We start from the raw sequence: 15,550 nt of genomic DNA on the forward strand, positions 1-15,550 counted from the left end.
GCAGCAAACATGCTCCTTTCTTGTCCTATTTTCCCCACAACAACAACAACAGCAACCTTGTGAATTGTGCTGAACTGCCACAAAGTGACTGCTACCCAGTTAGCTTTCACGATTAAGTCAAGACTAGAATCCACAGCCTCTTGGTTTTTATCTCAATTAACTAAACCAAACTGGCTCTCATATTGTCTGTCTAATTCATTTTTAAATCTGCCTGAGTTCTTTGTCATCACAATATCTCATGACAGGGAGTTCCACAAAATTGTATCAAGAAGTATTTTCTATCCAAATGTCAAACTCCCAGCACCGGGAGCCTTTTTCAAATTGCACTGAAATGGCTGCAGAAAGAGAGAGCAAAGCAAGCCATTGCAGCAGAAATGTGCAAAATCTTTTTTTTTTTCCTTTTGGAAAATAATCTTGGAAACCAAAGCAACTAGAGGAATATTGTACTGTAGTCAAATGGAGACTTTATTTTTCATTCTCTCTCTTCCCTCCTTCTCCTCCTCTGGTATAGAAGCTTTTTGGCATCAAGGGGAAGAAGGGTCTGCTGTGGTTTTGGAGCATAGCTCTCTGACGTCAACAAAATGTCTTTTAGTTTCACTGCTCTATTTCTTCCTGTTTCTTAGGCAGCAAAGTGGAAACTACCTGTGTTATATGTGGCAGGTGACGAGAGTGTTCCATACAAAAGGCCAGGTTTGAATTTTTTGGCAACAGGACACCTCAGGAGACTGGAGAAGAAATTTCAGTTTCTTAGAGGAATATCCCCTTATACACGGCCCTATCTTACAATTTTCTGCTTTGCCAGAAAAGCAGTTTCTGATAACATAGCCATTTTGCAAGATGGAGCTTGTACCTAAATTACATAAGACACAACACAGATTTTCCAGGTGTTTTTTTTTAAGTGTGGCAAACTATTTTTCTTAATTATGGTTGACTCTAGTCTGATCTAACCAGATCTCCTAGATCACTGAAAGGTTTCTACCAGCTCTGCTAATGCAAGAGCTATAAAACAGAGAAGCAGAATATTAAACTTTGGACCTTTGCTTGCCTAGTAGGCATTCTGCTACTAAGTTACCAGCAAGGATTTGTTTGTATGCTGGATTATTTCAAGTTCCAGATTCATATGAGTTGCTAATTACACTGGCAATGTCTGTTAGAAATGCAGTATTTTTTGAGTGGCAAAGAATGGAATATCAGTACTGTGACCACTAGTTATCCAGAATAGCCAACTAGGTGTTTATTATAATCATGTGTCATTCTTCTTTGAAAAAGCTTGTGACAGTGAATAGTTCCCTTTTTTCCTACCTCCCCCCCCCTCTCCCTTTCCTTGTGTAGTAGCATAGTTTTAAGAGAGGAAGTTTACTCTGGTAGATTTTCATGGCTGCCTGAAGATTTGAACAAAATTCTCCCAGTGGCAGCCCAACACTGGCTTTCTCGTCTGCTGCTCTCATTTTCTTAGAAGTCATGTTGGGTTGGAATGATGAGTAATAGTTGGAGTTTCTTTAAAAAAAAGTTTAAAAAGGCAATTTATGACTCTACATCAGTGGTTCTCAACCTGTGGGTCGGGACCCCATTTGGGGTCGATCGACCATTTCATGGGGGTCGCCAAGCAAGGCTGTCTGCCTTTTTTTTTGTCCGCCATTTTTTTTGTCCGCCATTTTTTTTCCCTTTTCCGGCGGGTGCCTTACCTCCCTTGGGCTGGGCCAGCTGATGGTCGGCCTGTTCCGTCTCTGCCGCTTGCCACCTACGCCTCGGCCGGCGCAGGAGGCGGAACCACGCATGTGCGGTGCTCCCGGGCAGGGAAAGACTCGACTTACGACCGGTTGGGTAGTCCTTGACTTACGACCGGTTTAGTCCTCGACTTACGACCGGTTTAGTCCTCGACTTACGACCGGTTTAGTCCTCGACTTACGACCGGTTGGGGTCGCGGCATTAAAAAGGTTGAGAGCCACTACTCTACATGCATCCAGAGTTTATTGGATAATCTACATGTGCATCACAGTGATAAAAAAAACCCGAGACTGCTAGAGACAGTCATATTTGCATAATTGCTTAGCTGACAGAGGGAAAGGCTGGTGTCACGACGATGTTGGTTGTTAAGAGCTTGGGAGGATGATGTGAAATGTGTATTCCCCTGCAAGGCTAATTAAGGCTGTGGGAGAAGGGTGTCTTGGTGTTCCAGATGCAGTCCTCCCACTGGCTTTCGTGTCAAAGGGAAGCATGTATGACTCTGCCGCCCACCTTCAGGTTTCCTGAAAAGGGACGTGGAGGGTTTTTCTGATGAATCAGAAGTGAGTAGTTTTTTAAAAAATAGAGTAAGATGATTCTTACAGGGTTGAACGAATCTCCCCATCTCCCTCAGTGACTCAGAAACTATTTTCTGAAGTTGACCCCTGGCATTCAAAACATTTGCATGGGAAATAGAAGTGGGGTTTTTTGTTTTTTTTTGCTTGCTTTCTGGCCATTTGTGAAAGCCTTCCATTATGCCCCCCCCCCCCCAGCCTTTTGCAGTGATAAGCAAGCAGGGTGAGAAATGATGTAGGTTCTTCATAGTCACTGGGATTAAAAGGTTATTTCCCTGAATGTCTTCTAGGACAGGAGGAGTATATATTTCTTCCCTTGAGAACAGCAAAAAGAAAAGAAAAGGAAAGCTTTTGAATGAAATTCAGATTCTTGGATGCATCTGTGCAGTTTTCTTGTAGTAGTATGGAAATGGCCTGTTGTTGCTTTTTTGCAGGATGGCTTTTTTTTTTTAACTTCCCAAACTAAACTATACTGTAGCTCTGGTATTCGCATGTAGTCTCCCTTCCAAATGCAGGTGGTCCTCAACTTACAACCATTCATTTAGTGACTGAAGTTACAATGGCACTGAAAAATGACTTACGACGGTTTTTCACACTTACGACTGGAGTGTGAAAAATGCAGCATTCTCATAGTCACATGATCAAAATTTGGACATTTGGCAACTGGCATGTATTTATGATGGTTGTAGTGTCCCAAGTCATGTTACCCCCATTTGCAACCTTCTGACAAGCAGAGTCAGTGGGGAAGCCAGATTCACTTAACAGCCATGTTACCAAGTTAACAACTGCAGTGATTCACTTAACAACTGTGGCAAGAAAGGTCGGGAAATGGGGCAAAATTCAATTAACAACTGTCTTGTTTTGGGCTCAATTGTGGTTGGAAGTCAGACTACCCGTATACCATCCCATAGTGCTTTATAATACTCTCTGGACGGTTTACAACGTCAACTTACAGTATTGCCCCCAACAATCTGGGTCCCCATTTTACTGACCTTGGAAGGCTGAGTCAACCTTGAGCCTGTCAGGATCAAACTCCTGGCGGTAGACAGAGTTAGCCTGCAATACTGCCTTTTAACCACTCCACCACCAGGGCTCATAAACTGTTTTATCATAATTTTTGTGTCATAAAATGTTTTATAAAATTTGCCAAATTTCATTTCCATTGGAGTCATGATGTGTCTTGTATTTTTAGATGTATTCTGTAAATTAGCTAGTTTGAGGTACCTTGGATCAAAGGTTTTGTTCTATGGTGCACCATTTTGCCCACTTATAGATTAAAGGAATCAGAATTTTAATAGTATGTGAATACTGTCTGCACCTAGGAGAATCTGCCTATTGTTTGATGAGGAAGGGAGCTGATTGATAGGTATTTGGAAATACAGTACAGTATTAAACTGAACTGGGACTAGAACCTTTGAAAGATGACCTTGGTCCAAAGTCTATTTTTAGAAGTTTGCTTATCTTTGATAATCAAAGTTTGAAGATAGGATGAATTAATTTAAATCAGAGCAATTAAAAGTCTGATTCAATTAATAAACTAAGATTTCTAATTCTGTATTTCCTAAAGTAATGGTTCCTAAAATCTGATCCATAGTTGTGTACAAGTGAAGTCTAGTATATGTGGCAAAACAGAATTAAAAATCATGTTTAAAATGTAGCCAGAATCAGAGGAGACAGCTAAAAGTTGTTTATTTAGATGTGTATGCATCATGTGTCTCAAAAGAGAAAAAAAAACTTTTTAAAATGTAGCCAGAATTGAAGGAGCCGACTGAAGTTATTTGCTTATGCCTCTAAATACAAACAGACCCTTTTGAACACAAACATCTCATTAGGTTTGGATGTTTTTTTAATGTAATTTTGTGGTGATGTAGATATGTCCAGGGGAGGACAATTGTATCATAGCATTGGTAAGTACCATGCTACCAGTCCTTATTTATTGGCTCTTAAAAGCTTTCAGTAATAATGTAGTGATCCACATAAATAAAATGCTGAGTAAAGAATAACACATCTATCCAATATGGGAGTTTTCCAGATGACCTTATTGTCAAGTCAAAAGTTTGTTGATATTCTCAGTGTTCCTTGTCCATTAAGCTCTCCACCACTCATCCAGGAAGCTTTCTGACTTGAATACCATAAAGAACGTAATGCTGGCTTGTCTTAAAAGTGTGGTTTCCTAGGCAGATTGAAGCAACATTTTCATCAAATTGAAATGCTAATGTTTCTTAGGAATAATAGTAATAAATTTGAGAAAGGATCCAAATGGCTCTTTACTCTGGGGAAAGTGTCTTTATCTCAATTGTAGGGATACTGATTCTGTTAAGAAATAAAATGTATTACCAATATCCTTGTCTTTAGTTATACTCATCTGTTTATTTTATAAGAAATGTAATAGTTACATCTCTAAGATAAAAAAATAATATAACTCAATTATTTTTTAAAACATTGATTTTTATTAATTTCTCACTTAATACCCATTCCTAATTTTGAAAGAACGCTATTTTAATATTTTGAAAATGATAAGAGTGCTATTTATAGTACTACCATTACAGAGATTTTCATGTGACTCATATGCTGCTTGGTTCCAGTTTATCTGAAAGTCTTTGTATACAGCTGTTCACATGATCATCTGTTAGAGTTATTCACAATATATGAATAGAAAGTCAGAAGGAGGAGCTATATGTCCTGCATACATAAAGGATGGAGATTTTCAGTGAAGTTCTGCATACCACATAATGAATTCAGTTCATGAGTACTTTAGATAATGGTTCAAAATCTGTTCTGGTTCAGAAAAAAATAATAATGTTTTTGTTTTAAATTTGAAATCGACTGAAAATATAGAGGGCTAAGAACACAACATTTGAAAGCAGACTTTCCCATCAAACAAATGCCTCTTTTAACTTTCTAATATTTTTAAGCGTATTGTTTGAATTCTTAAGCTTTTACATTTGAGATTCTTTACATTCTTGTATGGCATCTAATTAAAAGACTCTTGTGAGTCAAGATATTCCCATTTCTAATCTCATCATTGTCTTGAATTCACTAGGAATATGAAAAGCTTAATCAGATTTTATCTGTAGCTTCTATGTTTTTGAATTCAGTAAAGAGACCACGTGTTAATTTCTATTTATTTGTTACTAAAAGTGGATAGTTGAAATGAAAAGGATTCATAAGTAAGGGCTATTCTTTTGCGTTAGAATTTTAGAACAATATTGTGGGGTTTTTGTGAGACACGGTTTTTATTAAGAATTTTGATTATAATAGTAAAATCTATTGTAAACCAATCTTAAAGAAAGAGAAGTGAATAGAAAACAGTAAAAAGTGAAAAAAAGAGAAAAGAATATAATAGAGGAGGAATATATATATATACCGGTATATGTCCTTAATGGTTGCAAAAATGCGATATATATATATATATATATATATATCCAGCCATCATCAAAATAAATAAAAACAAATTAATGACTTTTCACCTCCTCTAAATTTAGAAACATTTATCTCTTCATTCCATATCCCCTTGCTTATTTATAAACAAATCCACAAAACATTGATAATGTTGGTGTTAGCAGAAAGTCCATAAAGGATCGCCAGAAATTATAACATCTTTTTTTAACCTAGATCCGTGGTGGCAAATCTATGGCACGTGTGCCACAGGTGGCACGCAGAGCCCTCTCTGTGGGCACGAGCACCGTCGCCCCAATCCTAGGCCTTCAGCTGGGTTTTATAAAACCTTTTCACTTAAGGCCTCCACCACCATGTGCAAAGAAAAAAAAGTTCAATCAACCAATCAATTTCAATTTCTCACAAAAAAAAAGATCTCACAAAGTTGGAATTGATTGATTGAACTTTTTAGTCCCACCCAGTCTGCTGTTACCACCGCAGCCACGCCCACCCAATGGGGCACGCCCACCCAATGGGGCACGCCCACCCAATGGGGCACGCCCATCCAGTACCCAATGATACATAAGTGGGTTTTGGGTTGCAGTTTGGGCACTCAGTCTCTAAAAGGTTCACCATCAATGACCCTAGATCAAATAAACCAACTTTACATTCTTTCCTTTTATTTCTAACAGGCTTGACTTTTAGTTTATTCAGATATTGTAGGATTTGGTTTCTCTTCATTTCTTCTTTGTTGCATCACACAGAACATTTCAAAGCTCTAACAAGCCTCTTTAAATCTAATAGGAAAAAGTTATCTAAGTCACTCTCTTGGTTTATCATTTGCATTTCCCTTTTAAATTTTACAACCTCAGCCAGTTTCTTTTGTAAAATCTAATAAAACACCCTTTTCTAAGTCATTATCTTGCCCTGTCAGTTGTAAATTCACTTTCAATGCCATCTCTATTTTGTCAGATGAAATTTGTTTTATGTTTGTTATTTCTTCAACAATGTAGAAACAGATATTACTGTCATTGTTGAAATTGTAGTTACTATTGTCTGTTTCTCTTCAAAGTTTCCTTCAATATTTCATTGTTAAACATTTTGCAACATTTGATAAGCTTATACCTAAAAATGTTAGCTAGTATCCAATTTTTGAAATCCTGAAATTGCTTATCTTTATCTTGTAAAAACCAAAATAGAGAAGCTGCTTGTTTTTTAGAATTAATTCCAAGATCTTATGAAAAAGCTTCAATACTCGGATTTTACCTGGACCCCTTAGACAATTTATAACTTTTTAAGATTAAAAACTTATTTAGCTTTTTGCTGCTTATTTCAGTTTCTTTAAATATATAAGTTTATTATTATTATTATTTTAATCCACCAGGTGTTTTCAAACCCGTTGTTCTCTAATAGCTTAGAAGTAATTAATGAGAGGTTTCCAAAAGTGATTAGAAAGTGAGATCTGCGAATTTAAGTATCCTACAAAACTCTCTGTCTTGATTGTAAGCAAGAAGGCGGATCCCTTTGTCTCCCAGTGCTCAATCCAGGGAAAATTGCTATCCTCATGGACTCCTCATGAGGAGCAGCTGTTTGAAGTATATGTGGGCAATCTCCTGTCCTCTGTTTATCTGAATAGGTTCCAAGGATCTACTCACCAATTCCTTGGTCTTTGCTGCAGTCATTGGCTCTGCGTCTTCACCCTACCGTTCCCCAGAAGTCATCAAGAATCTTGTTAGTTTTGACTAAGGATCCAACTAATCTATATTTCTGCTTTCCACAATTAAGCAGATGGCCCCCAAGAAGGATATAAATGCAACATCTTACCTTTGCTGTCTTTCTCTAGCATCTGGAAATCAGATATTGGCTTCTTCTAAATATGAATGTTCTATAGAGCAGGGGTCCCCAATCCCCGGGCTGTGGACTGCCACTGGTCTGCAGCATGGCAGAAACTGGGCTGTGCAAATGAGCGAAACCCCATCCGCACATGCACGGTGTACAAGGCAGTGCGTGAAACCATCCCCCCTCGAGTTCACGGTCCCTGGTGCCCAAAAGGTTAAGGGCCACTGCTATAGAGCAGGGCTTTTCAACCTTTTCACCCATTGTACCACTTTTAGGATATGACAACATCCGAGTACCACCAGTCGCCTAGCAAGGTGTCAAAAACTTGATGACCCCCCCAAAAATGAAAAAAGTGATAAAGTACAGGTAGTCCTCGACTTACAACAGTTTGCTTAGTGACTCTTAGAAGTTACAGTGGCACTAAAAAAGTGCCCCCCCAAGCCACAGCCGAGCAAGACACCTGCCTGCCCACCTGGCGGCGCTCTTCCTCCTGTCCGAGGTTTTCATTGTGAGCATTTCTGTTGAGGATTGGCAGTGGGGGTGGGGTGGGGGGGGTGTTTGGTTTTTATTCCCCCCGTCTGCTGGGTGGTTGCAGCAGGTTTTGGTCACTTCACATGACCCTGGGACACTGTGACCGTCATAAATATGAATCAGTTGCCAAGCATCTGAATGTAAACCACAAGACCCCGGAGATGCTGCAACATTCCAGCTGATCAGCACTTCTTCTGGGCTCAGCAGAAGCGCCAGGATCAGCGCTGAGCTCCAGCTGGAGCCTGGCTCTGATCCTGGCGCTTCCACTGAGCCCTGACAGCCCTGCAGCTCCAGCCGTCTCTCGCTCAGGCTTGTGCGGTGCTGCCACCGGTTCAGCTCATTCCCCTCCCCCGCTACCACTTTTCTAGGATGGTCGCGTACCACCTGCCAGGTGCCAATGTACCACAGGTGATACCCGTACCACCGGTTGAAAAGCCCTGCTATAGAGACAACATGACAAGCATCGGTTTCTACTTTTGCGTATTACTATATAAAATAGTACATAGTTTTTTTTGACATGGCTGCATACAAAATTTGAAGATAAATGATAAAGAAGCCTTATTATTCCCTTTTATTTCAAAATGCTGAAATGAAATAAAATTGGCCTATGGATTTGGAGGGATTGACCTCCTTCCATTTTGGAAGTGGATCTAGCTTCTCTGTTCCACTGAATGCAACTGGTAGTATTTAGCATAGCTTTCGTCATTCTGTGGTGCCCTGAGATAGGATTGCAATAGGTTGATCCAGTGTTGTGTAGATGATATAAACTGGATACTTTTCACACAAATGTATTCTTAGTTGGGGACAAATAGGAAGCATAGAATTTGTGTTGTGTTGATAAAATGTTTTAATAAAGGAGGTTAAGTTTCCTTTCTCTGCATTTGCAAACAATGTTTATTAAAGCAAATGACTCTTGAACTGACAGCCAACATAGATGATGTCACTTCCTAGATGTCCTGAAGCCACCTCTTTTTCTGTTGTTTTTTTTGTTGTTTCAGGACAAACACCATGATGCTGCTCACGAAATCATTGAGACAATTCGGTAGGTGTTAAGGCAAATATGCACTGCAAAGCTTTCTCTCCCTTATGCTCCCAGGGCTGCATCTCAAAACAGCAAGTGAGTCTTCTGATAGGGAAGAGATGAAGAATGGAAACTTGGTTCTCGTTAGGATTCTATACTTGGTGTGTAATCTCAAATTCTTACGATATGGTATGCTTTTCCACACAGACTTAAAATACCATTTCTGGGTTCCATTAAAAATAGTGAAACAAAAGAATATAGGATATATAGGACATATATTGTGGCAAACTATTATTTTGTTACCCTGGTTTATTGGCTGGATTCATTCGTGTTGCCAAATCATAAATTATGGTGAACAAACTATTTAACCTAGTCCAGGGGTAGGCAACCTTGGCTCTTTTATGACTCGTGGACTTCAACTCCCAGAATTCCTGAGCCAGCTGGCTCAGGAATTCTGGGAGTTGAAGTCCACAAGTCATAATGAGCCAAGGTTGCCTACCCCTGACCTAGTCACACAACATCCCAATCCAAAACTAAATCCCATTCTGATGTCGGAATGGGACAACTCGCCGCTGCCATCTTGCTGCGGCCAACACCGTGGGACAACTCGACATGGACAACTCGCCACGGGACAACAATTCAATTTAATTACTGAAAATAATTATATTTTTAAATTTTGTCATTCACATTTCATTTTGTTCCTCCCTTGGCATCTTTTCTTTAATGATTCTTTTTCACTATTTATTCGATATTAGTGTAACCCTTGTCCCACAGCGAGTTGTCCTACGGCCAGTTGGCCGTGGCGAGTTGTCGTAGACCCTCTGATGTAGTTCTCCTGTATGCATCATCTAGTCACAGACTGATTTAGTATAAGGGGGAGTAACTCGGCGGAGGTGATTGGCAGATTAACAACAAATTCCCCCCTCCTGCTCCCGCCCTCCCCATCTTTTAATTGGGGCGCAGTATTTGGATCCTTACAGTATTTTATTTATTTTAGCTTTTGTATCGTTTTTATCTTTTTAAGCTTGTAAGCTGCCCAGAATTACCCTGTGGTAAGACGGGCAGCCAGTAAATTTTGCAAACAAACCAATAAGGCAGCCTCTTCATTGCAGCCGTAGAGTTTCCAGCAATAGTCTTTCACATCATCTGCAATCTGATTCTTCGTGTATAAATTCTATGCTTTGCACTGGAGCTATATTCTTTTTCAGTTGAGGACATTCTTCAATGTTTCCCAGTGCCAAGAATAACAACGTATCTGGGTACAGGTTCAAAGGTGAACATGTACCTCAAGCGGTTTGGCTGCTAGTGAGGCAGATGATGCAATGTGTCTCCTTGGTTTTTTCCCTCAGTAATTATAACTGTGCATCTACTTTGGGAATTTGGATAATAGGCAATGGACTAGATTCTCTGTATCCCAGTTTAGTATACATTGCTTCCAGTTCATCCTTTTTATCCTAGGACATAGGGAGGCATGGGATCTTTGTTCATTATTCAGGTTGTGTAGGTCTGGATGCTGACAATATTTCTGACTAGTCTGCAGGTTGCTCAAGTGTGCTATATTCTGAAAGTGTGCATTAAAAGTAGGTTTAACCTGTCCTCTGAACAACAGATTTATTACTGTTATGTGTAAGGCCTATAAAGCTTGAAATACATTCACTAAAGATTATCATATCCTACCATAGTTGTATAGCAGTGATGGCGAACCTTTTAGAGACCGAGTGCTCGAAATCCGGCCCTGCCCCCCACTCCGCCCCCTGCCCACCCCGTTCCATCCCCGTGCCCCGCCTGCCCTAGGGCCACCCACTGCCTCCACGGCCTGCCGCAAATCACCCAGGTGGCCCAGCAGCGCCATGGCAGTCCCCCCTCTGCCTACGCCCCGCAGCATCAACTGCGCGCAACGGGGCGTGACGGCGGAGTCTTGTCTCCGCTGCCCAGCTGCCATGTCCTTGGCTGTGCTGCTCTGCACGGGCCGCGCTTGGAGGCGACTTTCCTCCGGGGGACTTCAAGTGAGGAGAGGGGGGAGGCGGGGCTGGAGCAACGGCGCAGGTGCCCACAGAGGGCTCTGAGTGCCACCTCTGGCACGCATGCCTTAGGTTCGCCACCACTGTTGTATAGGATCAGAGCAGATCCGTTTGTAACTTTTACAGACTGATGGTTAGTTTGTCAGGATTAGGTTTAGAGAAATGAAATTTGTAGACGTTCTGAAACTGGAGGAAAAAGCAGATTTTTAAGGACACATTGAAATAAATTAGATATGAACTTAATACACTTCAAACACAAATGAACTTAAAATGAATGCATCATTAACATATTTATGAAATTTACAGAATACGTTACAGTCTACAATTGTTTTAATGGTGCTTATAATTTGAGCAAAACACAGAGGCAACCTAAAACTATGGACATCCTATTTTTGTTCAGAAGAGAGAAAAAGTGTGCAACAAACTCCTCCCCTCCTCCTCCTCCTCCTCCTCCTCATCATCATCATCATTGCACATATGTGCTTGTACATGCACATGTGCTTATCCATACACACTCCTTTGGCAGGAACATTACTATTGAGAGCAGGACTTTCTCTGCTAACTAGTGACAAAACAGAGATTTTACCTCAAAAGAGGAAACCAAGTATGTTGCTTTGAATATTAATGGGGCCAGAAAAGATTCAGTCCTTCATGTATGGGAATTAGTTCACCTTTGGTCCAATAGCTTGATTTTAGTAGTCCAGCAATTGTCTTAAATAGCTGCTCAAATAATCTTAGCTGGATTCTGTCAGAAACTTCCTTCTAACTATGCCTATTGTTGTACCTCTTTCTGATTGCATTAAGTAGCATTCTTTCAAAAGATCTCATTGACTCTGCTATGAATCACAAATGGCTATCTTGTAGGAAAACCACTGAATCTAAGCCTTCAGATAACTCCTTTCTTTGGCCCAGAGGGATGTGGTTTTAAGTTTCTTGGGCAAAGCAGCATTGCCTCATTCCCATTGCTGTTGCCTTCTAGCATTGTTGATGCAATACAGACGATAATCTTTTATGGGACTCTCAAGTGAAGGATAAGCTCCAAATTGCCTTGCCCAATAACTGGTCCCTCTGTCTGACACAACCTAGCTATTTAGAATATTATCAGTTTTTGAGGCTAAGGCTTATCAAGACAATTCACTGAGAAGAAAGCAAAAACATAGGTACCTCTAAGAGTTCCTTCCCTAGGTCTTCCATGAGTCAGTTTAGTCTAGTGCAGGGGTGGTCAACCTTGGCTCTTTTATGACTCGTGGACTTCAACTCCCAGAATTCCTGAGCCAGCCACGCTGAGGGGAAAGGGAGAGGTTTCCAAGCTGAGCCATGCTGGCTCAGGAATTCTGGAAGTTGAAGTCCACGAGTCATAAAAGAGCCAAGGTTGCCTACCCCTGGTCTAGTGGTTAAGGCACCAAACTAGAAAATGGGAGATCATGTCCCAACTTAGCATGAAAGCCAGCTGGGGGACTTCAGGCCAATACTTTTCTCTCAGCCCAACCCACCTCACAGGGTTGTTATGGGGAAAATGGGGGGAGGAAGGAGTGCACATTCACTGCCTTGAATTATTTGTAAAAATAATAAAGATGGAATATAAATAAATAAAACAATAACTATGCATGATATGGAGATTCTCACTCGTCCAGGTCATGGTTGTCCCAAAGGTGCTTTTTTCAAGAGGCAACTGGTCTCTCAACAGAGGGTGAGGGATACGACATCATCTATCTCCAGTCTACAACGCTGTCTTTTCAGCAGTTCCAAGAAGGTTCCCACACCCATCTGCATTACTCAGGTGACCCTGAAGACACAGATAAACCTCCAAGCGGCCTCCTTGATTCTCTAAAAGAATGCAAATGACCAGCTGTCTGCAAGGAATATCAATCCTTCCATCCTCCAAAATTCAGTCAGAACTGAAAAAGCTTCTTGGATGAGAAGCGAAACGTCTTCAAAGAAAAACAAGAGCGTCCAGTTGCCTCTTGGAAAAAACACCCTTCAGATATGCATGATATGGGTCAAGGAAGAAGAGAGATGCAATAGAAAAAGTAGTTTCTCTTTCTGAGAATTTTCTGTGCGCCTCAAGACATAAACACAAATATATGGCTAATAAGTTAAAATAGAATCGGTAACTTATACTGCTCAAAACCAGTGACCATTGTCTCTCCAAAAGAGGAGTAGTAATTTGTGTGGGTTGCCTCTTATCTCATTGCAGTGCTTTTTTTGTAAAAAAAAAAAAAAAAAAAAGTGCCGGAACTCACACACGTCATACAACCCGCCTTGCCTACCCTACAAGGTTTACCTTTGTAGTTGAAAAAAAAACAACCTTCAATTTTTAGTGTATCTAAAAGACTAGGATTTTGTTCAAGGTAAATGTGGGGCATTTTCAAAAGCAAACGAAGATAGGAAGGGCAACAATAGGAAAAGAACGCAACTCTGGAAAATCTGTCGAAAAAAGGTGCCGGAATTCCGTTCCGGTGCGTTCTGTGACAAAAAAAAGCCCTGTCTCATTGTATCTTGTTTTGATATCACTTCTCCCCACTGTGTTAACCTGGTATCTCCAGGCTGAAAAAAACACCATTTTCCAGACTCTGCATCAGTAGAATGCAAGTTATATTGCTCTTTAAAGCTTCCATTGATATTACAGGGTAGGCCTACATGAGCTGCTTATGTTGGTTTTTTTAAGGACTAGCTGTTGGGGAGCAAGGCTAAAGGTTTTTTTTCTTGCAATAAGTTTTTGCTTGCCAGCATAAACATCTGTCCTTGCTGATGGCGATACGCAAACATTTTTTCTCCTTTAATTTAGAGTTCTCCCAGTGAATAACTATCACTTTAGTTTCTATTACCCCAAATCTTCAGCTTTTACAGTACAGGTAGTCCTCAACTTACAACCACAATTGAGCCCAACATTTCTGTTGTTAAGTCGATAAATTAGTAACCCAGTTGTTAAGTGAACCTGGCTTCCCCATTGACTTTGCTCGCAAAAGGTGATCACATGACTTTGGGACACAGCAACGGTCATAAGTATGAGTCAGTTTGCCAAGCATCTGAATTTCGATCACATGGTCCTGGGGATGCTACAAAGGTCATAACTGAAAAACAGTCATAAGTCACATTGTTCAGCGGTCACTAAAACTATTGTAAGTTGAGGACTTACCTGTATTTAGCATTGCTGCTTTGTTGCAGCATTGCAAAAAAACAAAATGTTGTGCACATCAGGAAGGAGGAGCCATACCTCAGTAGTTAACATCTGCTCTGAATGAGGAAGTCCAAGATGGCAATCCCTGGCAGTCTCCCAATTCCAAGGATGTGGGGTAGCGGGCAGGTGGTGGTGATGGAAATGCCACTTAGTACTATCAGATTAGACCACGTTGGTCTCGGTGGGCTTATATTATCTGGCAAGGTTCTTATTTCAAATAAGTGAGAGCAACTGAGCATTTAGTTGTTTGCATTATTCCTCGTGGATGTTGTTAAGGAGTGTTCCTGAAAAAATATGCATAAAATAGATTAGTAGAAGGTCCCCTTTCCACCCCATCTATGCACTGGTTCTTTTGATCTGTTTTAATACTAATTTTAACATTTTAACTTTTAATGAATGATGTTTTAATGTTTTAATACAGTAATTATTTTATTCTATTAATTATGGTATTGTAAGCTGCCCAGTTGCTTGGTAGAGAGACGGGTGGCGTACAGATTTCATAAATAAAATAGTAAAGTTTAACTACTTTAAATTTATTTCTTGGAGATTTGAAAATAGCTATTACTCTGAATACCTGATAAGTGAGAATATTTCTTTGCTTTAGTTCAGGGTTAGGCAACCTTGGCTCTTTTATGACTCGTGGACTTCAGCTCTCAGAATTCCTGAGCCAGCATGGCTCAGCTTGGAAACCTCTCCCTTTCCCCTCAGCATGGCTGCTCAGGAATTCTGGGAGTTGAAGTCCACGAGTCATAAAAGAGCCAAGGTTGCCTACCCCTGCTTTAGTTGAATAAACATTCTTTTTTTTTTTCTCAGACTGCCAGTGAGCCGCAAATGATGAATTGTAAATGTATTTGGACTGGCAGGGATCTATATATACCCAGAAAGTAATACAGGAATTTAGGAGATTTGTTTGTAAGATTAATTGATTTTCTTTGTTTTTTGTTTTTCAGGTGGGTCTGTGAAGAAATTCCAGACCTCAAGCTTGCTATGGAAAACTATGTTTTAATTGACTATGATACTAAAAGGTGAGAAAGTGATAATCTATTTATTTCTTCAGTAGGGGTAACTTATTGTAGCAGGACTAAATGCAGCAATTACAGTAGGCTTGTGAATTACTGTTGCAGTTACAAAAGGCATTTGGATAATTGATACCTGGTATAGAATTAGTCTCCAGATTCTGTAAAAATAATTTTTAAAAAATATAAATAATGCTTTTGAATATTTCTGTTATATTTTACCATGAATACAGCAGCTGTTTACATAATACAGGTAATCTTTG

At 40.1% G+C, this 15,550-nt stretch overlaps 1 protein-coding gene across 1 annotated transcript in view; it reads left to right on the forward strand.

Annotated features, from left to right (window-relative positions):
• Positions 1-15,550, forward strand: part of DOT1L (DOT1 like histone lysine methyltransferase) — a 90,799-nt gene that overhangs the window by 5,268 nt on the left and 69,981 nt on the right. Inside the window, exons 2-3 of the mRNA XM_029282972.1 lie at positions 9,047-9,090; positions 15,222-15,296. Coding sequence (XP_029138805.1) covers positions 9,047-9,090; positions 15,222-15,296 — 119 coding nt within the window. The remainder of the gene's footprint in view (positions 1-9,046; positions 9,091-15,221; positions 15,297-15,550) is intronic.

The sequence above is a fragment of the Protobothrops mucrosquamatus genome, unplaced genomic scaffold (genome assembly GCF_001527695.2).
Source record: "Protobothrops mucrosquamatus isolate PMUCROS unplaced genomic scaffold, P.Mucros_1.0 scaffold6, whole genome shotgun sequence".
NCBI classification, from domain to species: Eukaryota; Metazoa; Chordata; class Lepidosauria; order Squamata; family Viperidae; genus Protobothrops; species Protobothrops mucrosquamatus.